The sequence below is a fragment of the Haliotis rufescens genome, unplaced genomic scaffold, assembly GCF_023055435.1.
Source record: "Haliotis rufescens isolate VD_foot unplaced genomic scaffold, xgHalRufe1.0.p SCAF_11, whole genome shotgun sequence".
NCBI classification, from domain to species: domain Eukaryota; kingdom Metazoa; phylum Mollusca; class Gastropoda; order Lepetellida; family Haliotidae; genus Haliotis; species Haliotis rufescens.
In genome coordinates this window covers 25,763,086-25,786,715 of record NW_025963791.1, presented here as the reverse complement: position 1 = coordinate 25,786,715, position 23,630 = coordinate 25,763,086, and the positions used below count along the sequence as shown (strand labels likewise).

The window sequence follows — 23,630 nt, the reverse complement described above, 5'->3', positions numbered from 1 at the left end:
GTTTGAATATGTTATAGAAAGCAAACTGTCATTATTAAATGTAACAGCTATATTCATATGTGCCTATAGTTGCAGAACGAGGGCCCACTGGTCTGAGGCACCTGAAACTACTAAACATAGTTTCGCCCTTAAAGGGCAATCCCACGGTATTGGTACAACTTTTGCATGGTTTTAGTTGTATAAATTAAAGTGGCATGCAGCTAGGCGTTCACACAGTGATCAGTTGAATACAACTCTGATTTCGTAAGATCTTGGACTTCTTCAGAAGAAATAGTTGCCCTGGCTGGCTAACTGCAAACGTACAACTTGTCTCTGAAAGACGGAACATATCCTTTGCCGTACAACTTACGTCCGACAAATTGCATACGTCAAAAGTTGGCCCGACTTGCAGGTTCAGACGATACAAGGTGTTGCATGCAACGGATTGTATACAGCTAGTTGTACGATGTGAACGTTCCTTTCGCCTTGCTGTCCCCATATGTTCTCGGCACGTGGTTTACTTATTGACGACGGGTACATATAGACGAGTATGTTCACCGCACGTGACCATTTTCAAAGTGATTTGATTGGGTGTATATCAAGGAAGTTATACGCTGATATAGATACACAGTCATACATCAGAGAGTTAGAGATTTTCTCGGAGTATGGCGATTAGGGAAGGGAGGCTGAGCTTTTGAGGTAAAAAAAGTGATTTTCAATATACAGTAGCAAATCCGTACATCTCTGATAATACCTGTATATAGGTGTGTCGCCAACAGACTGTATTCACTGTTCGTAGAGCACTATAGATTGCTATGTAGGTCGAGGACTAAGAAGGAAGTAGTTCTAATAATATGCTATTGTACGCAACTTTTACAGTAGGGAGTGGTTTTGATGTGTTTTTATAAGTACTTAAATAAGTGCCGGGTATTGAATTTTTTTCCGAATGTTTCAGGCCTGTCGTAAGTTTGTGGCGTGCGTCTGTGAGTTTCAGAGAGGCATTTCGACCAAGACTTTTACACTTTTGTTTGAAATGTCTCTTATCTGTGTTACGGGTTGTGGGATAGCCTGTGGTTAAAGAGTTTGCTCATCACGCCAAATGGCAGGGTTCGATTCTCCACATTGGTACAGAGTGTGAAGCCAATTCCTGGTCGATCATGACCAACTCATGCCAACAGGCCGAATGTAGCTTACGAAGAGATGCGAGTAGTGACGGTGGATTCCTGGAGTCCCACCGCCGTGATATTCCTGCATGGATAGCGACAAACGTATAAACATACACTCACTCTTCACTATCGATACGTTTCACGTGTTCCACTTGTTTTAAGTGAGTGAGTGAGTATGGTTTTACGCCGCTTTTAGCAATATTCCAGCAATATCACGGCGGGGGACACCAGAAATGGGCTTCACCCATTGTACCCATGTCGGGAATCGAACCCGGGTCTTCGGCGTGACGAGCGAACGCTTTAACCACAAGGCTACCCGATCGCCCCACTTGTTTTAAGGGAACACAAAAGGAGACCGAGGTTTGGGATATATCAAAGACTTATTAACGGGTTTTTTGGAAAGGGATCATTATGTAATCATTAGATTTTCCTCTTACGTTTGAACAGGCGTTTATATATACACGTGGCTGGCGTTTTACACAAGACATATATTTTGGTGCGTCAATCAATCCGGCATTTATTTTGGGCACAGTTTACTCGGGAATTTACGATTCTGCATTATTATATGTCATGGTGGTCGTGACAAATTCTAACTTAAACATGCACAATTCAGGTGTAAACCCAGATGATCTGACGACGACAGTGGGTGACGCAATGTCTGCACGGGACGACAATGTCACTGATGGCATACACAAAGAAATTTTGGAAATCTTTTTAAACCAGTGTTGCGCAAATAAAGAGCTAGCTTCCAAACTCAAATTACACCAGGACCAAAGGGAAACTCGGAAACGTTACTCTGGGTCCGACGAAGGAATTGACTCTCGTCCCAACTCGGAGAGTGTAGCCAGTGCAGGGCCTGTCCTACTTGTGTCCAGGGCTATGCGCATACAAGATTTGGGCAGGGAGCTCAAGGGGGTCATAGACGAAGTAGTGGCCGGCGTTCTCAAGTCATGTGGAGACGAGAGTCTACAAGCAGTTGGTGCTAGAATGTCGGGTAAGGTGCTTCTATACTTCAATTAAACGATTAAACAATTAAACAATTAAACAGTGGTCGAAATTTGAATGACAGCTGCATTGTTGCATTTGCCACAATCCGGCACGATTTTATGACGCTTCAATCACTTCGCACGATAAGTTCAATAACAACCAGACTGACTTGCGATCACATTCGTGACCAACTCGTGTTATTCCGGGACAAGCCGAATTGCGACTCGTGCCCCTCTCGTGGCCATTTTTGCGACCGGGTTCCGCCTTAGCGCAAACGGGCATACCTCAAACAATTGTCAATTCGTTGCGTAATGGTTCACACATTTTCCACATATATTATATATATTTCAGATGCAATTTAAAGCACATCGGGACGTGTGGAATTATACAGCATGATTGAACTTAACTATGTCTTTGGTATATTCTTATATGCAAGACATATGTAAAATCAAAAATTATTTCTGAGGGATTCTTTGACGAAGAACTTGAAATCATACGCGCATTCTGATTGGTTTGTCGTATTTTCGTACATAACATTCATCGATAGGGGGACGAGTCCTGTTGCAGGTTACGGAAAGGGGCGATTGATGACGAATGTTGCGATCACACACACACGCGCGCACACGCGTGTTTACGTTGAAGCATACCGAAAGTAGTTCCGACAGAAAGTGGTATTTCGATTTTGTGTTGTCAGATAAATACAGTCTCATCACTTAATACACCTTACATGTATGAATTATGTCTAGAAATGATTTACATTTATCCAGTTGATTTACACCGAATCAATTGGTGATATTTACCGTAATGTTCTAATGCGTCTTTTATGAATGTATGATTTGTTCTCGTCGTTATATGGGTGGGATATTGCCGACGCAAAGTCTACCTTTAACACACTCACTGACGCCCTGGCACTAATATGAGTAATAATAGTATTGCTCTATCCACCTGATCTGCATCCAACGTGGTCTAGAATTTCACACTCTTTCGCCCTTTGTGGCTGTGCAGAGGTACATCCATTGACCGTGCCAGGATCCGCTGGTCGTTGATTCCTGGAATCGCCCAGATTATAATCATGGTTTGTTAGCACCATACCCATGCCCGTTGGTTTCCCAAGGATATTTTCTCAGTAAAAGATGACCACTTAAAAACACTTTTTTTTGTTAATGTGTAGACTTTAAAAAAATAAAACAGATGAAAACCATAATGTGATTTTTTTAATGGACTGTGTAAGATGTGATGAGAAATTGCGCATGCAGAGGTACTAGGTTGATCGCAAGGAACTCTGGGTAGGAAAGTGGTTTAGCTTTCACAACGTGAGTGAGTATAGTTTTACGCTGCTCTTAGAAAATATTCCAGCAGTATCACGGCAGGGGACACCAGAAAGGGGCTTCACACATTGTACCCATTTGGGGAATCGAACCCGCGGCTTCGGCGTGACGAGCGAACTCTATATATAACCGCTAGGCTATCCCACCTCCCAGTCACGACGTGAGGTAACATTAATTTTCAAAGCTTCGTTAAACCAAACGCACTAGCTACTAATATGTCGTTGTGCATGCCAGAGATGAAAGGTATAATCTGCTTGTACAATGTCATTTCGTGTGTGTCTTGTATTCAGTTTATCGGTCCAACTGTAACTCTCTTCTTTTGCTTTTTCAAGAGTCGAGGCGCCGCGATTCGGTGTACAGAGTTGCTTCCCTTGGGCACGCCAGAAACCTATGATGTGGGTTCGAAACCCGGTTCGCCCCGATTATGTATCTAGGTTTGTCAGCACCATACCTGTGCTCGTGGGTTTCACCGAAGTGGTAAACGTCTGAGGTCTGCATCACTTCGGGCTTTCCTCCCACATTAAGCTGACACGGCCCGATATAACTGTAATACTGTTAAGAGCGGCGTAAAATCCAACTCACTCACTCACTCAATAGTCGACATATATTGTTTTCGTGATCGTGTTTCAGTCGCATCAACTGACAGCGGTCATGCCAGTAACAGAGCGAGTGGAGGTAAGGATGACGAGGTTTTCAATGTTGATAGAACCGTCATCTATTCACGAATCGACAGTAAAACAAACTAATTGAAACAAGAGTCCAGCAAGATGGGTAGAGTATGTTGAAAGTCAAGACCAAACGGAAAAAGTTAATTTTTATGTGATCAATTCAGAAGGGTATGCTATTTTATCTTATCTAAATAACGCATAATAATAAAGACGACTATAATGTACCCGGGGATTGTGTACCGCCTTATTGTGACGAGCGAACGCTTTAACCACAAGGCTACCCGACCGCCCCTCTTGTTTTAATGGAACACATAAGAAGTCCGAGCTTTGGGATATATCAAAGACTTATTAACGGTTTTTTTGGAAAGGGGGCATTATGTAATCATTAGATTTTCCTCTTACGTTTGAACAGGCGTTTATATATACACGCTGCTGGCGTTTTGTACAAGACATATCTTTTGGTGCGTCAATCAATCCGGCATTTATTTTGGGCACAGTTTACTCGGGTATTTACGATTCTGCATTATTATATGTCATGGTGGTCGTGACAAATTCTAACTTAAGTATGCACAATTCAGGTGTAAACCCAGATGATCTGACGACAACATTGGGTGACGCAATGTCTGCATGGGACGACAATGTCGCTGATGGCATACACAAAGAAGTTTTGGAAATCCTTTTAAACCAGTGTTGCGCAAATAAAGCGTTAGCTTCCAAACTCAAATTACACCAGGACCAAAGGGAAACTCGGAAACGTTACTCTGGGTCCGACGAAGGAATTGACTCTCGTCCCAACTCGGAGAGTGTAGCTAGTGCAGGGCCTGTCCTACTTGTGTCCAGGGCTATGCGCATACAAGATTTGGGCAGGGAGCTCCAGGGGGTCATAGACGAAGTAGTGGCCGGCGTTCTCAAGTCATGTGGAGACGAGAGTCTACAAGCAGTTGGTGCTAGAATATCGGGTAAGGTGCTTCTGTACTTCAATTAAACGAATCTGAAACAGTGGTCGAAATTTGAATGACAGCTGCACAGCTGGATTTGCCACAATCTGGCACGCTCACGAGATTTTATGACGCTTCAATCACTTCGCACGATAAGTTCAATAACAACCAGACTGACTTGCGATCACGCGCACACGCGTGTTTACGTTGAAGCATACCGAAAGTAGTTCCGACAGAAAGTGGTATTTCGATTTTATGGTGTCAGATTAATACAGTCTCATCACTTAATACACAATACATGTATGAATTATGTCTAGAAATGATTTACATTTATCCAGTTGATTTACACCGAATCAATTGGTGATATTTACCTTAATGTTCTAATGTGTCTTTTATGAATGTATGATTTGTTCTCGTCGTTATATGGGTGGGATATTGCCGACGCAAAGTCTACCTTTAACACACTCACTGACGCCCTGGCACTTATATGAGTGAGTGAGTGAGTTGGGTTTAACGCCGCTTTTAACATTATTCCAGTTATATCAGGGCGTGTCGGCTTAATGTGGGAGGAAAGCCCGAATTTATGCAGGTCTAAGACGTTTACCACTTCGGTGAAACCCACAAGCATGGATATGGTGCTGATAAACCTTGAAACAACTGATATGAGTAATAATAATAATGCTCTATCACCTGCTCTGCATCCAACGTGGTCTAGAATTTCACACTCTTTCGCCCTTTGTCGCTGTGCAGAGGTACATCCATTGACCGTTCCAGGATCCGCTGGTCGTTGATTCCTGGAATCGCCCAGATTATAATCCTCGGTTTGTTAGCACCATACCCATGCCCGTTGGTTTCCCCAGGATATTTTCTCAGTAAAAGATGACCACTTAAAAACACTATTTTTGTAAATGTGTAGACATTTCAAAAATAAAACAGATGAAAACCATAATGTGATTTTTTTAATGGACTGTGTAAGATGTGATGAGAAATTGCGCATGCAGAGGTACTAGGTTGAACGCAAGGAACTCTGGGTAGGAAAGTGGTTTAGCTTTCACAACGTGAGTGAGTATAGTTTTACGCTGCTCTTAGAAAATATTCCTGCAGTATCACGGCAGGGGACACCAGAAAGGGGCTTCACACATTGTACCCATTTGGGGAATCGAACCCGCGGCTTCGGCGTGACGAGCGAACTCTATATATAACCGCTAGGCTATCCCACCTCCCAGTCACGACGTGAGGTAAATTAATGTTCAAAGCTTCGTTAAACCAAACGCACTCGCTACTAATATGTCGTTGTGCATGCCAGAGATGAAAGGTATAATCTGCTTGTAAAATTGTCATTTCGTGTGTGTCTTGTATTCAGTTTATCGGTCCAACTGTAACTCTCTTCTTTTGCTTTTTCAACAGTCGAGGCGCCGCGATTCGCTGTACAGAGTTGCTTCCCTTGGGCACGCCAGAAACCTATGATGTGGGTTCGAAACCCGGTTCGCCCCGATTATGTATCTAGGTTTGTCAGCACCATACCTGTGCTCGTGGGTTTCACCGAAGTGGTAAACGTCTGAGGTCTGCATCACTTCGGGCTTTCCTCCCACATTAAGCTGACACGGCCCGATATAACTGTAATACTGTTAAGAGCGGCGTAAAATCCAACTCACTCACTCACTCAATAGTCGACATATATTGTTTTCGTGATCGTGTTTCAGTCGCATCAACTGACAGCGGTCATGCCAGTAACAGAGCGAGTGGAGGTAAGGATGACGAGGTTTTCAATGTTGATAGAACCGTCATCTATTCACGAATCGACAGTAAAACAAACTAATTGAAACAAGAGTCCAGCAAGAAGGGTAGAGTATGTTGAAAGTCGGGGCCAACCGGGAAAAGTTAATTTTTATATGATCAATTCAGAAGGTATGGGTATGCTATTTTATCTGATCTAAATAACACATAATAATAGAGACGACGATACTGTACCCGGGGATTGTGTACAGCCTACACCGGAAATTTACGTGAAACGTGTAGCTTGATAAAGATGGAATATGCTGAGTGCGCAACATTGATGAAACAACATTCATGATATTGTTGCAGGAGACCTGCACTTAGCTGAAACAACAACGGCGGAACAGGATCATGAGCTCCACAATCCGCCAGTAAGAAAATTGATTTATGGTTTAAATTTAATTCTTGTTGTATTCAGTCCCACTCGTGAAAATGTAACTTTATAGCTCTGGCAGAGATCCGGCTTGATTCGAACTACAGATTAGTCGACATATTGCCAATGGCTCTGAGTATGTCATGTAAGCGAGTTTTCTGTGTAACTCCTCCAAACCACCTGATACTTAGTCATTTAGCCTACCCGTCAGCAGTGTCTCACTGCGGGCTGGTTGACCTTGTAATGAGGCAACGTAATATGGCGTCTGTATTACCAAAATAAATATTTAGCCAAAATTAATCAGTTTGTTTACCTTATGCAAAACGAGGAGATACAACATTGCCTATAGCTGCACCAGTGTCCCTGATGTTTCGACGACGTATGGATGTAAATATATCATAATAATATAATATTAATTTATTACTTTTACAAAGCACTGTTTCCAGCGGTCTGTATCCGAATATTACACTGCGGGTCGTCTTTAAGCATTGTATTGCAGGTTATATTAAGATATTATATCGTGGGTAATATTTGATATTGTAAGTGCAGGTTGCTCGTGTGACCCAATACTTATATGTTTTAAATATGTGATTTAATTTATAATTTGTTTATATGTTAAATGTCTCTCATAACCCTGAATGGGTGGCCATGTTTTATCTTGTTGTGTTATGTATTTTGTGACCATGGGTGAGACAAAAATAAACAATTTTCTTCTTCTTCTATTACCAGACCTCTCTCAGCCGTAATTGTGGTTCGTCCTTACGTAGCAATATTAAATAGAACTAGCAGATCGTTAGCGTTCGTCACCTGCTACACTGCTGAAATAATGGGATGAACGGTAAAACCTGTTTAACTTTAGATACGAGAATGTAGGGGCAATACGGGATTTGAGCGTATCAATGCTCTATCAGTCATATTGTCCCTCGGCAGGGTGTATTGCCCTGCAAATAAAGCCTGCCTCTGGCCAATATGACTGACCTTGAACCTTAAACAATACAGATAACGTCATCCCAAGGCCAGCCAGGCCGCGCTTTTGCGTGTGTCATACTGTTGGTATAGCGGCCATATTACTTCCGGTATCCTAACCTCGCGTTACGGTGTTGCAGTTGTCGTTAGTCAGAGACTACGAGCTGGTGGAGAGGATGTCGGCAGCGGCCCTGAGCAACAGACTGACTCTGAGGGATGGACACCCACGACAAAGTGTCCCTACGGAGCACACCGAGCAGGAGGAACAGACAGTGCCCAAGAGACATGAGCAGTGAACATTTAATGGCCACCAGAATCGACGCTGCATTTATTAGACTTTTTGTAGGGAGAGGAAATTCAAAACGCGCTTGTTATCTACAAACTAAGCTATCCTTAGAAATGCGTGTACATCCATCTACTATTGATAAGCCACAAGACAACCCACAGTAACATGTAACATCCTTTTTATATACTAGTATTTCCATATAAGATTTAAAACGGCTCCTTTACAGGTTTAACGTCACTGGGACGTCAATTATATCTGTATGTCAATAATTGTTCATTCCAAAATACAATGTCAGCATCATTCCCGAGCCATCACGCAGCCTAAACATACTGGGGTCTGGGCCGTGCACATGCAACAGTGCTGGGTGGCATAGGGAAAGATCAGTGCGAACAGGGTATACGAGCAACATGCAAAGATGTCATAGTGACCGATTCCGGACAGCCGTCTTCAGGATGAACATTTAATGCCACAGTTAATTACCATGTAGCCATGGTATGAATGGCGTACGACTCTAGAATCACTCAACGGCCATTACTTATATGATGTTAATTCCCATTGTTAATCACCATTGTATTGTATTTACATGAACGAGGTGTGCTATGTCTTTGCTCATTAATTACTGTTGTATATATTCAAGACTTTATCCATGTCAGCATCTTCCTTCTACCCACACTGGACTTTTAAAGCCAGTTAACTCACTTGCCTCGGGAAGATGCCATGTCAGATGACCTTAGCCTCATATGTGGCAGCTGAAATATAATGTAAGCAAGAGTGCAGTTCTATACTTTGGATGCCCAAACAATAAGGTTCAAACCACTAATGTATCAATTGGCGATATGCATGTTCCACAAACGAAATCTATTAAATATGCAGGTGTATATCTTAGTATAGATAAATCATCACTTGAACGTACAGAATCTGCATGCGAAAAGTTACGTGTACTCATCAACACTAACCATAATAATGGGTTGTACTTTGGTGGTCTGAATCCCTTATCTGCAGCACGTATCTGGGAGATGGTAATCTTATCATGTGCTCTCTATGGATGCAGCGTTTGTGGTAAACTTCCTCTTAAAGAGTATATAAACGTCAATTACAACGTCAATTTTGTAAAAAAGTTCAGGGACTACACAGTCGCACTCCCAGTATTGGTGTATTGGATGCTATCGGCATCATGCCACTACAGTATTACATAGATAAAAGAGCACTCTACTTCTTAAGAAAGCTATGTAATCAAAGTATAACTGTGTTTTTAAAGTAATGGTTCTAGTTCAATGGGTCAATTTATGTGTACAGATAGTTTTACATGCAATGTATGGAGTAGAAAATCTCCGATATATAATATGCTACAGCTTGTACAGAAGTATAACCAAAGTGATACACTTGTTAACTATGTCAATAATTGTCAATTTATAAATAAGAAAGGCTGGTCCAAGGCCGTGAATGATGCTATTAAATCTCATCGAGATGATGTATGTTATGTCCATCTTTATTCAAGACTCAGTCTGTCACGATATGTTAGAATAAGATCAAGTAATGATTGTGCTGATTGTCACATATATAGTGTCTTGTATTTATCTACTTGTATATAATAAATTATTCTTGTATATATCGCACTCATAATTACTTCCCCCAAAACGCCACGTGTCGATATTGCAAGCTGCGTGACTCGGTATACAAAGCCACACATTTGTGCAGAGTCGGACAATAAAGCTTTGTAAAACGCAGTCAACGAATAGCAAAACAATAGCTATTCAAATCCTCAGAATTGTCTGGTTTATTGACGAAATTGCCAGAAACAAGCCTCTCGCGGACTTATGAATGACAGCCTGACGCACCTTGTTTGAATTGTACACGCTACACGCGGATATCAATTTTACAGGCAAGAAATTGTGTGTAACTTTGTGTGTACCTTTTAAGGCTATATTATAAAAGGGATTTTGTCAAACTATATACAAATGGGTATGAACGTGGGAGAGCACTTTACAATGAAGATTATGATATGATGTATGGGCTTTGTTGGTTTAGTTGACGGCATCTTGGGTTATACGTTATATTAAATCTTCATAGTATCATACATCATAATAGCACGACGATATGATACACTAGATAATAGAGATGTATTGCGGCGTCCTGTAAATAATGGAATCTTGAGCAGAAAAAACAGTTCATGTCAATATTACATGTGTGCAGTGGGGTACGACGATTCACAATGAAACAAGTTACGGGTGTGACCTCCCGATCCATTTAGTCGCCGCTTACGACTATAGGTTGCTCGGGAATGGGGATCTATTCTAACCAAAAATACTCAGGGGCCTCGCCATGACAATATTTAATATCACAGAGAAGTAATTAATATAAGGAAAATGTATTTCGTACTGAATGAACGTAACCTTGAGCTGTTTTGTGTGTGAGATGTTTTCCGCTTTCCTTTTAATCTTTCAATCGATTCATGATAAAACCTCCGCAAATTCATTCATTAAAGAATGCCCAAAACATCCGGGTCGGTCCTCATTGGTTAAAAACCAACCTACCCTTATCAAAATCCTCCTTTTGTCGACGGAAGGTTGTAAACCATTGCAAAGATCGACACGTTGTAGTTTAGACATCATTATCGTATGTTTATAAATCCCGCGAACCGATGTCATCATAACGATCTATGACATGCCGCGTCAGCAGACGACATGTCACGTGACTACATGACCTCTGACATGGAACAGTTTATCGGTGTAGTGAAACGTGTGGAGACTTAGATCCCTCTTCATACGGAAACAACTCCCAACTGGAATACATTCTTGGAATATAGACGTCACGTACACCTGTATGGTCATAAGCAGTGAGTGTCATCTGTTGTTTATTTGATTTTGACATTATTATACAGTGACAAGTATGTCATATTACCATGGGAATGAAAAATGCTTGTTTTACGTAACATAACATACCTCAAAATGTGAAATGTGAGATCAGACTTCTATTTGGCTAATATATGCGTGTCTTGATCCGAAGTCGTTCATGCATGTAGACATTGACCTAGATGGTTCTCCATTTGACTTTTGCGACATAATACCAACCATTTTAGGTCACTCCACGTTTTGATAATGATATTGGATATATCGAATGTGTTTGTATTTATGGATTGCTTTATCGATAAACCAATCGTCATTGAACAAGGCATTGACGTTACCGTGTCCGGGGCATGAGTCATGCGAACTATATTTAGGTCAACTGAGAATATCGAGTGTGACAGTTACGTGCCTTAACAATGTCGTTAAATCGCCCAATCCCTTAATTTAGGCAGTTATTGGACAGAGAGTGTCGGTATTCAAATTCAGTTGTCAGAAATATTGTCATGCAAGAGTGCGTCGTGTTGCTGGATACTGTCAGAGAAATTTATGGCTACCTTACGCAGGGTCATTCTGCGGGCTTGCCACACACATATCTATTCCCGGGCACGACGGAGTTCGGGTTGCTGTGGGAGTTATGAGTGAGTGAGCTAGTTTAGCTCCACTTCGACCAGTATCTCGCTTACATCATGCTCATTAGAGGGAAGCACAACGTTGCTCAGCCCGTGGACATGACGCACGTCGGTTGTTCACAAACCCATGAACACGGGAATAATGTAGGCAGAATGGTCATTATCGGGACGAGTCTGGTACTAGAACCCATAACCTTGATCCTTAACTGTATAGTTGAGGGATTGTGTTTCACGTCTATCCATGTAATAGGATGTCGTAGACGACATCATGGGGATGAGGATGAGGATGTTGAATACCTTCTATATATTTCTATGACTTAAACACGTGTACATGCAAAGTTAATGTCGAGCCCGGCCTCTGAGATTATTTGTTTGTTTGTTATTCAACGCCGCATTTAGCAATATTCCAGCTACATGACGGTGGTCCGTAAATAAAGTCTGAACCAGACAACCCAGTGAGTGACATCATGAGCATCGATCAACGCAATTGGGATCGATGGCATGCATCAACCAAGTCAGCGAGCCTGGCCACCCGATCCCGTTAATCGCCTCTTACGACAAGCATAGTCGCCTTTTATGGCAGGCAAGGATTGCTGAAGACCTATTCTACCCAGGATCTTCACGGGTCGCCTCTGAGAGTAATAGACGCTGGCTTTTATAAACTGTGTCTACACTTTAGATCTACTAATTGGTACTGTTTGATAGATTTGTTTTATACAGTAGTAATTATTTCAGTCTATTCGTGCATTGGTGAATAAGTTATTGTTTTAAAGGTCCGGTCTTGTCTTTTCGTTCTTATAATGAAATTATATATATTCACGGTATACAAAGTAGTGTCAGGGTGACATTTCTTGTTTCGGTTCCAGTATCATGTACCACTACTAGAAATAGGGGTGGGGTTGAGGTGTGTGGGGTGGGGGTGAGGTGGGGGATGAGTCATAGCCATGTCACACAGAATATCTGGTCTGTTTGTTTGATAATGAATGACAATTAAAATTCATCGTTTTAGGAATAAGTACTAGTAATGATTAATCAATACCCCTTTGAAAAGAAACTTCGCATACATGCGATATCTCTATTTAGTTGATGCCGACAAACCATCGAAGGTCAAGGTCACCACGGCGTCATTAAACAAACATTGCAGGGACCTTGAACAACTTTATATACTATATCCTTCAGCGGTCAGAATGTGCTCGGATTTGAGCAGAGATTGTGGAGTTTCAAGTTACAAAATGACATTCCATTAACAGGCTCAGTGCTTGTCCTTATGCAGAGAGGGCTGGGGATGGTGTATCTTGAGACAGATAACAGAGATCATATTACCAAACAAAAACCACTGTGTAACAAAGTATTATAATATTGCAAGGCAGTTACACCTAGGTTAGGTATCAGGGATACACATAGGTACCTGTATATGTCTAGAGGGCAGTGCTCTACCTGTAGCCTTCGCCGATTGAAGTGGCAAGCAGACGACTCGAAGGGTTGTGTACAAAGACTACACGTTGAAATCCAATATCTCGTCTCTCAAGGATCTACCGACTTCTGAACGCATATCGATGACCCGGATCCTTTTAGGGCCAAGGACACATTTTGGACGCCAGAGAATAATCAGACTCGATTACCTGCCGAAACAGATTTCAATGGGCGTTAGAGGCAAAATAGTGGTTACAATTATATGAATGGATCACTGGGAACCAATTATAACACCAGGTGTTCGCGAAAAGGGTAAACATGTCCTGATCTACCGGTCGCAACCGCCACTCGCACAGTTGGCATATAAAGGTAAGTGTGTTGCCTGACGCCGCACAAGCACAGGACACACATTTGGCACAAAGTGAAACTCCGTTAATCCAGACGGTCCCCACTGAAATCGTCCGGATTAACAAATGTCAGGATTTACGAATAATGGGAACATGGTAATATTTGTTTGTTTGTTGCACTCAGCAATATTCCAGCTATGTGACGGCGGTCAGTAAATAATCGAGTCTGGACTAGACAATCCAGTGATTGACATCATGAGCATCGATCCACGCAATTTGGGATACGATGACATGCATCAACCAAGTCAGCAAGCCTGACCACCCGATCCCGTTAGTCGCCTCTTACGACAAACCTAGTCGCTTTTTACGGCAAACATTGGTTGCTGAAGACCTATTCTATCCCGGATCTTCACGGGTCAGGAACACGGAAATTGTATAAACGTCCCCGGCAGTAATTTCCGGAAGGTTAGGTTTCCGGTTTAATTCAGTTTCACTATGTTTAGTCATCTTCAACAACGCCTGCTATGTGTGTTTCATGGACGAACAACAACAATAAGGTCATAAATCAGTTAATCAACGATTTGCTTTGAAATTCTACTGCAGTATGCACGTGATTTCACAAACCCAATATGTGGAATGTGTATGAACTTTACACGTTATCCTTTGAACTTTAAGCAATGTGACTTGAGCTTTGTAATGGCATGGGCTTTTGGGGAGGAAATGTACCAATGAGGATGGATAATGGGCCTGAATTGGAATGACTCTTGCTAGTTTATCTATTGTGGAATGTGGATAATGTCAAAAGTCAAATACCAATCATCTTCCCGAGGCAAGAGAGTTAACTGACTTTAAAAGTCCAATTTCCACCATTGCCGAACTAGGCTGGAATTAAGGAGTTAATATTTTCGCAGGACTGACGAGTTCATGCATAGTCCAATCGAAATCCCGGTTTATTAACAACATGACAACTGCCGCGCCGAATTCATTCGATTGCAGGATTTGCAGAACATGTGTACCGTCAACTCGGCGTCGACAGATATTTTCCAAATGTTTTCATGTTTTTAATCAAGGTGCTCAAGTGATGTGATACACTTCGCGAGTTAAAGCCCGTTTTAGTACAATGAAGATCGATGAGATCGTCTTGACTGGTCGCCGTCATTTTGTTAGAAGCAAATGTAAATGATATGAGAGTTGGAATCTGATTGGTCAGTAGTAGGGGCATAGAAGGGTCATAACTCGTAATAACCACTGGTTGCGCTACGATCAAGCCAAGATTGGTTGGTTGGTTTGTTGTTTAACGCCGCACTTAGCAATATTCCAGCTATATGACGGCGGTCTGTACATAATCGAGTCTGGACCAGACAGTCCAGTGATTAATATCATGAGCATCGATCCACGCAATTGGGATTGATGACATGCATCAACCAAGTCAGCGAGCCCGACCACCGGAGTGAGTGAGTGAGTGAGTTTAAAGTAGTTTTGAATTTCAGTTACATCACCGTGTGCTCGTTCAAGGGGGAATTCCCGAAGTTGTGCGCCGGCCTTAATAGACGTTAACCAACATGCAGAGATGTGTCTCTTAGCGTTTTGACATGTAACCAAAACAACTTCCAGCCTTCATTTTTTTTGTTCTTATGAGAAGACGAAATGCATTTTCTGTAACACAGCAGTAGCAGTAGCAGTAGCAATGGCAATGGCAATACCAGGAGCAGCAGCAGTAGTAGTAGTAGTAGCAGCAGCAGCAATAGAAATAGCAACGGCAGTAAAAGTAGCAGTGTATATAGTAATGGCAACAGTAGTACTAATATACACCAATAACGTTCTTTATGAGGAAAACCTATTCAAGGGGGTGTATTACAATAAGTACAACCGCCTTACATTCTTCACATACTCGCCAGCATTAAAAACGCAATAGTGTTATAACAGCAATATCACCTTTTGAGCACGAACCTAGTAAACGATGATCAACTTTGAATTGATCTCCTAGCTGTTGGGTGTTCAAACCATATTTTATCCAAAATAAATATCTGGTGGCAAAACACAATGTTGAACATGTAACACAACCACTTTGAACAAAGTTGTGCTGCGCGTGCAAACTGTGCATCTTTAAAATCATGTGGCAGCGTTCAATTGCTCCACCAAAAATGTTGATTTTTCCGAATGCCGAAACATCCCAAAGACAGGTTACAGGGCGTTATAGTAGTTTGCGGCGCGTAGAGTCATGACAATTTGAGGTGCACCTCGTGTGACCGGAATATCCGTTTTCAGCACCTTCGAAATCGTGGCAGGAATGCTGTTTCTTCTACCACAAATATACAACCATCTTTCTTAAATGTCCGCGTTGTAACGTGTTGTGTTTTGTATGAGGTTTGATTGTAACAATATATACTACCGACCCAAAAGAAGTTAAAGAATAATGGGTTCTTCTCTGCTACTACAGTTAATCTGTCAAGTTTCGTCGTGAATAATTTTGTCACATTGCTGATTCGGCGTCAAGTTAGTATTCATTCACGATAAATGAAATATGTACTTGTTCTACCAAAATATAGTGTGTGTGTGTGTGTGTGTGTGTGGCATTAAAATGGATGTCGTGATATGCTGCAGTTGGCATTATTGCGTTACATTACAATATATGACTGCACGCGCGTGACTAACTTTATTATTTTTGCGAATTGCTTAATATTTTGAGATAAAAATATAACTATACAAAATCTGTCCACCCTTGATGACGAAAGTGGACATCTTGATAAATTAGACATAGCACAGCAACTAGATTTATGTTTGGCTACATCCGTGAACGTCTGATATGGCCCTCGTGTAGACATACACGTATACATGTATATCGTGATAAGACTCCAAGCAGGATGTGCGGCGTAAAATAAATAATTCTGTTTCATACATGGTGATATATCGATGTTAAAGGGCCCGTAATAATTGGCACTTAATTCAAAAGTGAATTTGCTTTGGATATCTTACCTTATTTCAAAATATAAATCCACACTGTAACCGTTAAAACACACTTAAGAAGCACGTTTTCATAATAGGCATAACGCATGCAATGCACAGTGAACAAAACATTTTGGTGCATATATACTTCTCAAAAAAGTTAGAGGGCACATGATTCTTTCATATTATTATTATTGTTGACCTGTCATGGCATTGCATGATTAACTTTAGTAATATGAAGCATCGGTGTTCTTTAACTTCTTTTGAGTAGTATATATACTGATGCGGATGGGGATATTTCAAGAAGGGGATTTAACTCTGATAATTACCATCCCTTTTTACATGTACAGTAAACTACGGTTATAACGAACACGCTTATAACGAACTGGCGGATATAACGAAATTTGTGGTCCCTTTGAGTTCGTTATAACCGTAGTTTACTGCATTTAAACTTCTTTGATAGGCATTTAGAAGTTGGAGTACTAAGTAAGGATAAGATAACGGTGTTAGAACCTTCACCGAAACGTCGCTCTTAAATTGTAATAAAGAAGTTGTTCATCCATAAATTCTTATCCTTACTTATATTTGAAGTTCAAAACATACGTCAAAACGAGGGGCAAGATAATTTTACCAAAATGTCTAAAAACTACTGCCACATTTGAAGTTATTACGTTTTGGAATGAACATAGATCGCGAATTTCAAACGGGATCCTTCATCATTACACTGTTTGCGTGTGCGGGATTTACTTTGAGTTATATTCAAGTTAGTGTTTATGAGACGTCCATCTCTGGCTCCCAGTAGATAACGGCACAAGCCATGTTCAATCCTATGTTAATAATGAGCTGCAGCAAAAACTACCAAATGTATGTCAGACGATTGGTCCGATACTGTTGTCTGTTATCCACGATTTTCAGTGTATTATATCTCCATCATATTAATCATGATGTAACTGTGATAATACGAGAATGTCGATGTCTGTGACAGTACCCAGTTATGCATGAGGACGAGTCCCCTGGTGGTAGATTGCCTGGCAACCTTCTGGGAAGTTATGTAAACCATATCGGGGGGCGTCTCAAAACCGCGATTCCTCCATTAAAACTCCACATTTTCATTTACAATCAAATTATGATCGAACCTTTCGTCATAAACTAATCGTTTAATATGTACTGGTTTTAGCTTCATTGATAAGATACCTCGTACAATTGGGCAACATATGTTTACTCAACTGTAATTAGAGCAAAGTACACGCTGATATCGTTGGGTGTACTATATCCCCTTTCTGTTTGTCAGATACGAAAGGTAAACAATATCACTATCAATAGATTCTTTGACGTCAGCTCTGACGTCAATCAACTTGAACTATGAACCTCAAACAAAAAGTCGGTATACATAGGTATCTATTTTTAGAAACATTTGCATAATATACTATACTTAGCCAGTCACGATGCTGTCACAGGCTAAATAGATCGAAGTTTAGTTGTTATATGCATAGGGATTGTAAACAAAGCATGTGCTTGTATGTTTTCCTACATGGTGTGTGTGGGCAACGCAGCGTGTTTATAGAGAGCCTTAAGCCTACAGATTTGTCAACGAACTGAGAAGGGGAATCCCCTAGTGTGGGCCGACCGATGGCTTTGTATTGTGTTATACACATTCTGTCCTCAAACTAATCCTGGCGTTCTACCGAGAAGGTAGGATTTCGAATTATATCGGTAGCATCTTGTTAACTTGCGACCAGTTTGACCTAAATGTGTTATCGTGGACTTCAAGTGGTTTTAACCAGAGACCATATACCGATCGAATATGGTCTCTGTTTTAACTTCACGTGTGCAGTTACCCTATAGGAGTCTTCGGTCTCCATAGCCTGTGTACTGCCACTGCGAGACCAATGTTACACACGCGGTCGTGCGTATGTTAGGGCAGTCTAGACGCGACATCGTACACATAGATGTGTAGTATATGTACTCACAAACATACAACCTACATAATTACATTTCCATATTTCAGGTAAACGGTAACCTATATTGCGGTGCTTGACTCGCAACATGACTGCCCCTACAGTTTGGCAGCTGGGCGAGGAACTGAAGGGGAAGCTGTTGCCCTTCCTCAGAGAGGCCAAGGAGATGAAGTGCAAAATTGACCTTGAGATCAGCAACAAGCAGGACGAGATGGAGTACAGCTCGGTGGTGCTGAGGACGTGCAAGGCGCCGGTCCCGGAGGATCCTAGGAAGATTAGGAGGCTCTGTGAAAGTGTCATCGAGAACATCCAGGCCACGATGGACAGCTATGAGCGTCTGCACAGGATAGCAGAGCATGGTGGTGGGTCGTCTTGCACATCTTATTGTATTTTTGTTTCAAATGTTACATTTTTTTGTGTTTGCTTTTTCTTCTCCTCAGCCTCGGTAAAGTTTCATTTGTTCAAAGTACCAATAATTTACAATGTCAAAAGATTTCCATTCAAGTATGTGTGTGTGCATGCGTGTGTGGTGTGTTACAGTGAGTCTGTACAAGTCCTAGATGAACTCCCTCTGTGTATGAAATATGTGCATGATGTTGCACTTTTAATTCTAATTCCTTCCATCTTCAGGAGTGCAAGAGACTGGTCAGGTGACCACCACCTGCCCCGATGAGCTGGATGATGAAGCAGGTCAGTGTCCATTCTGTCAAATAATGAATGAATCCAAGATCCTTTTCTCGGATGCAATAAAAAGTAACTGTTACAGCTGTCGTATGCCAACTTTACATTTACTAGTTACGACAACCAACGTTACAGTAATAATTAGTACTGGCATACCCGCATGTTACCATGGTTACAGTTAGTACTGTAAAATTCATGCTGCCACCTGTACAACAAATATCTGAGAAATAGTTCCTCAACATGATGAACTGATCTTATCTTCCCCTACAGAGAAAATAATTCTACCAACTCCAGAAACTGAACCACCGAGCCATTTCTGTGAAATAATGGTAAGTCTTCTCCTTTGTATTGAAGTGAGTGAGTGAGTGAGTGAGTGAGTGAGTTGGGTTCAACGCTGCTTTGAACAGTATTCCAGTTTTATCACGGCATGACAACTTCATGCGGGAGGAAAGCCTGAAGTGATGCAGGCCCAAGACGATTACCAATTTGGTGAAACCCACACACAGGTATGGTGCTGACAAACCTTGAAACATAATTGGGGTGAACGGAGATTCAAACCCACAATCATAGGTTTCCAGCATTCCCAAGGGACACAGCTCTGCACTATGAATAGCAGTGTCTTTGACGAATGGGCACCCATACCACACTGACTGTGTCAATGCAGGACAAGCCTAACTGACTTCCAGTTAAACACACGAGTGACAGGTCATCACCTTTAACATTCAACCACAAGATCAAATGCATTCTTTGGGATGATCATCACAATGCCTACTAATCCTGGTCCTTGTTCTACAAGCGTTTTTTTCACTTCAAGTAAGTATGGGAGTTACGATCATCTCAGCGCTAAGATCAATTGGTGGAACAAGGGCCAGGGCCCACTTGCACAAAGCGATCTTAGCGCTAAGACTATTGTATGCCTATGTTAATGTATGGGAGTTACAATCATCTTAGCGCTAAGATCACTTTGTGCAAGTGGGCCCTTGAATCTATACTGATCCATTAACTGAAGATGGTTAGTTGATAGCAATGACACAATTTTCTGGATCATAACTACTGCAATGACAAAGAGGTTTGTATGAATAAAGCACTATCACTCTGTGGGCACCTTCTGGAGGTCAACAATAAATTCCGTGATATGCATCTCCTCTATCTCCAAAGTAAAAGTAGGAATCATGGGAGAGGAGGGGGAGCATGTCCTTTTCTTAAACATTGCCTCCTACCTGTATATATTCTGGTCAACCACACTTTGTATATCACTTGCTGGATAACGGTGTTAGAACCTACACCGAAATGTCGCTCTGAATTGTAATAAAGAAGTTGTTCATCCCTAAATTCTTATCCTTACATACTACTCCAACTTCTAATCAATCAAAGAAGAAATTCATGAACTTTGCAGGATACCCAGGATGTGAGTGAGACTGACATACCAGATAGACAAAGGCGGACATCTTTACGCCCACAGCTTGTACGCAGGGGTGCAGTGGAGCATGTCGAGCAGGAGACGATTGACCTTGGGAAGTAGGTCAGCTGATGTAGAGACGGGGAAGGGGGACTGCCGTTGGAGGGCCATGCACAAACAGAAGGGATCTCATGGAAGTTACAGGTTCTTATTAAGGATTAATAGGGGACTGTACATTGGGCACTGACAATGACTGTACACTTTAATACTGGAAGGTAAAAATATTTTCTGTGTGAAAACCTACTCTATCAGGCATTATTTGTCACTTTTGTGGCCTCTGGTAGAGTTGTTTCACCGTGTCAACATGGGTTGGAGTCCTGTCCACAGATCCAACTCAGTACTCCTGTCAAGTCTAGCTGTTGCAAACAGCCGTACAGCCTTCCAAATTCATGCTAGTCCACTAGCCCAAGACTACTAAATTGTGCAAAGGGCAGGTAAAAAGTAAATGTTGATAGTATTTGAGGGTATCATAACGCCTATAGTTTTATATACCCCATGATGCACTAAGATAGTCCACTGCTAATATTGCTCAGATAAACCACCTACATGTCTCAATTCAATCAATGTCTTTGCACTTGACCCAATCTTTTGCTAATATGAAGTGATGAACCTGACTAAAAAGACTAAAGTCAAATTGGCAAAGATATAGCATTCAATATCAAACAAGAAGTGAATTCATTCCCATTTCACTACAAATTATAATGACCTTGTCATGACCTAGTTTATCTGTTTCAGGACAACTTGTTATAATATGTATGAGGTTATCATATGTATTCTATCTGTACATGATTAATATAGAGTCATCACCACATTAAGGCCATATCCAGGCTGTTTCCATACACACACACAATATTTTCAAAAACCATTGTCTCAGAACTACTTTTTAATTTTTATTCCAGGGCTTTACAAGGAATTTTTTGTCTGAATTCCAGACCTTTTCAAGGTAAACATTTGTATTCCAGGCAAACCATGGTACATGTACCTACAATTTTGTATACCAATAATGCAAGTGAACTGGTTCATCTTTTCCTTAGACTATGCATAGCTAATTAGCTAGGTTCTTCGTCCTTGCGTGTGACTTAACATGTTGCATAAAAGTGAGATGAATTGAATAAGGTGCTAATATATCTTTCACAAAATATTCTAAATTATTTCACATTGCTGCCTGTCTCAGATGTATGGCAGTTTTAGTATGAGTAACAGTGGTGTTGTAAGACAAGGCAGCTTGTTTCCTATAAGATAGGCATGCAGTCTTATATCTGCCCAAACACAATTGTGCACAGTATTTTTACCATAAGTCTGCTCAATGTAGTATACCCTGTCTGGCGCTCGGCATTAAGGGGCTAAAACAAGGACTGGTCGGCTCGGAGTCAGTATACTGTGTCTGAGTGGGGTATTCATGTCAAACTGCGGCATGGTATCTCAGTGAGCTAGCACTATAAATCGGCATCAGTCCGGACTAGTACAAGCAGCCACACAAACACATACACGTACATGCACGTCGCTATATAAGTGCAATAATCTTGGACGCGACGTTAAACCCCATTTCACCTCACCTCACCTCAATGTAGTAAGTACTAACGAACTGCTGATGTATTATCACTTCTTTTATGATCTCTCTTGCCTATTGTTTACAAAATAGGAATTCCAATGTTGTTAAAATGTCATTAAAATCAAATCATTTCTATGAATCAACACCTGTAACCATGGTAACTGTCAAGATTGCACACACCCTCAATTGGTCACTTCAGGTCAGCTGTCTAGTCAGCCAATGACCGAGTTGGTTCTAAATTCTTGATACGAAGCATGCCTCTAAAAGGGAATTTAAACGGGTAGTCCCAAATGGGGTATAATAAAGGTTGGACCATACATGATGTGGATATTTTATACATCCTTTTTTTTTCGAGTGCATTGCACCCGACTCAAAAACAGTTGACTGTCAAGGGAACATTTGTGTTTTCATTGGATTTTCTTTTAAGATTAAAATTTCCAGATTTAAGAGAAGACATAAAGCAGAATCCTTTTAGAAAGCTGACATTCATTTGTTCAAGAAACCACATGACCTTCCTCATGAATGGGCGGTCGAGTTCACTAAGGGTTCACCTAACATGACCTAGAGGGTTTATCACATCTTCACAGAAAGGTACGGAATCGGAGTCAAAATCTGATTTTGATAAGCTTGAATGCCATAATTGTCATCAGAAACATCATAATTCAAAGGGTGCTTTGCAAATATCACATGAAGATGATTTTTGCTGTGTTTATTGTCCTGCTTCATTCCATAACCTATTGCCATGATTGCTTGTCAGAAAACCATACTCTCATGTATGTCAAGCTATGTATGAGTTATGTACAAAACATGTGTTCACTCTTAACATCTTATTCGTGAGGTGGATCATATTTAGTTAAATCTTGAAAATGCTCATTTTGTAATTTAATACTTTGGAAATAAATGTTTCAAACATACAAGACTTATGTATTCTTTGAGTGAGGTGAGTTGAAAAAATGGGTTTCATTATCATGTTCAAGATTATTGTGTGCGTGCATGCATGCGTGTGCAAGTCTGGACAACTGCCAGCCCACTGAGATACCATAGTTTAACATGGATACCCTACACAGGCTCACTATACTGACTCGGGGCTAACCAGGCCTTGTCTGCCGAGTGGCCGGCAGGGTAACAAGTACCATCTCTGTACATTGTTTGGTATGATGTCACCCTGGGATCAAACCATCAACCTTCAGCTATCTGGGCAGACAATCTATCTACTAGACCATGGAGGCAGTCTCTGTATTCTATAAGGGCAAAGCGATACTTCATTATCGCTCAAAAGTGAAGTGACTTTGTCTTACAGAAATTGTTTACAGAGGGCACGGGTGGCCCAGT

At 41.2% G+C, this 23,630-nt stretch overlaps 2 protein-coding genes across 3 annotated transcripts; both read left to right on the top strand.

Annotated features, from left to right (window-relative positions):
* The first annotated feature begins 560 nt into the window (after positions 1-560).
* Positions 561-10,076, top strand: LOC124132766. Its single transcript, XM_046496881.2, has 7 exons — positions 561-678; positions 1,759-2,139; positions 4,091-4,135; positions 4,707-5,087; positions 6,770-6,814; positions 7,152-7,213; positions 8,322-10,076. The coding sequence occupies exons 2-7, from the start codon at positions 1,800-1,802 to the stop codon at positions 8,475-8,477; spliced, it is 1,029 nt and encodes a 342-aa protein (XP_046352837.2). The 5' UTR covers positions 561-678; positions 1,759-1,799; the 3' UTR covers positions 8,478-10,076.
* A 992-nt stretch (positions 10,077-11,068) lies between these two features.
* LOC124132767 lies at positions 11,069-23,212 on the top strand. 2 transcript variants are annotated; one of them, XM_046496882.2, is made up of 5 exons: positions 11,069-11,303; positions 18,657-18,968; positions 19,237-19,296; positions 19,558-19,616; positions 20,684-23,212. In XM_046496882.2, the coding sequence occupies exons 2-5, from the start codon at positions 18,695-18,697 to the stop codon at positions 20,807-20,809; spliced, it is 519 nt and encodes a 172-aa protein (XP_046352838.1). In that variant the 5' UTR covers positions 11,069-11,303; positions 18,657-18,694; the 3' UTR covers positions 20,810-23,212. The 2 variants fall into 2 exon arrangements, with proteins under 2 accessions (XP_046352838.1, XP_046352840.1); XM_046496884.2 differs by lacking the exon at positions 11,069-11,303 and adding an exon at positions 18,138-18,340.
* The last annotated feature ends 418 nt before the right edge of the window (positions 23,213-23,630 follow it).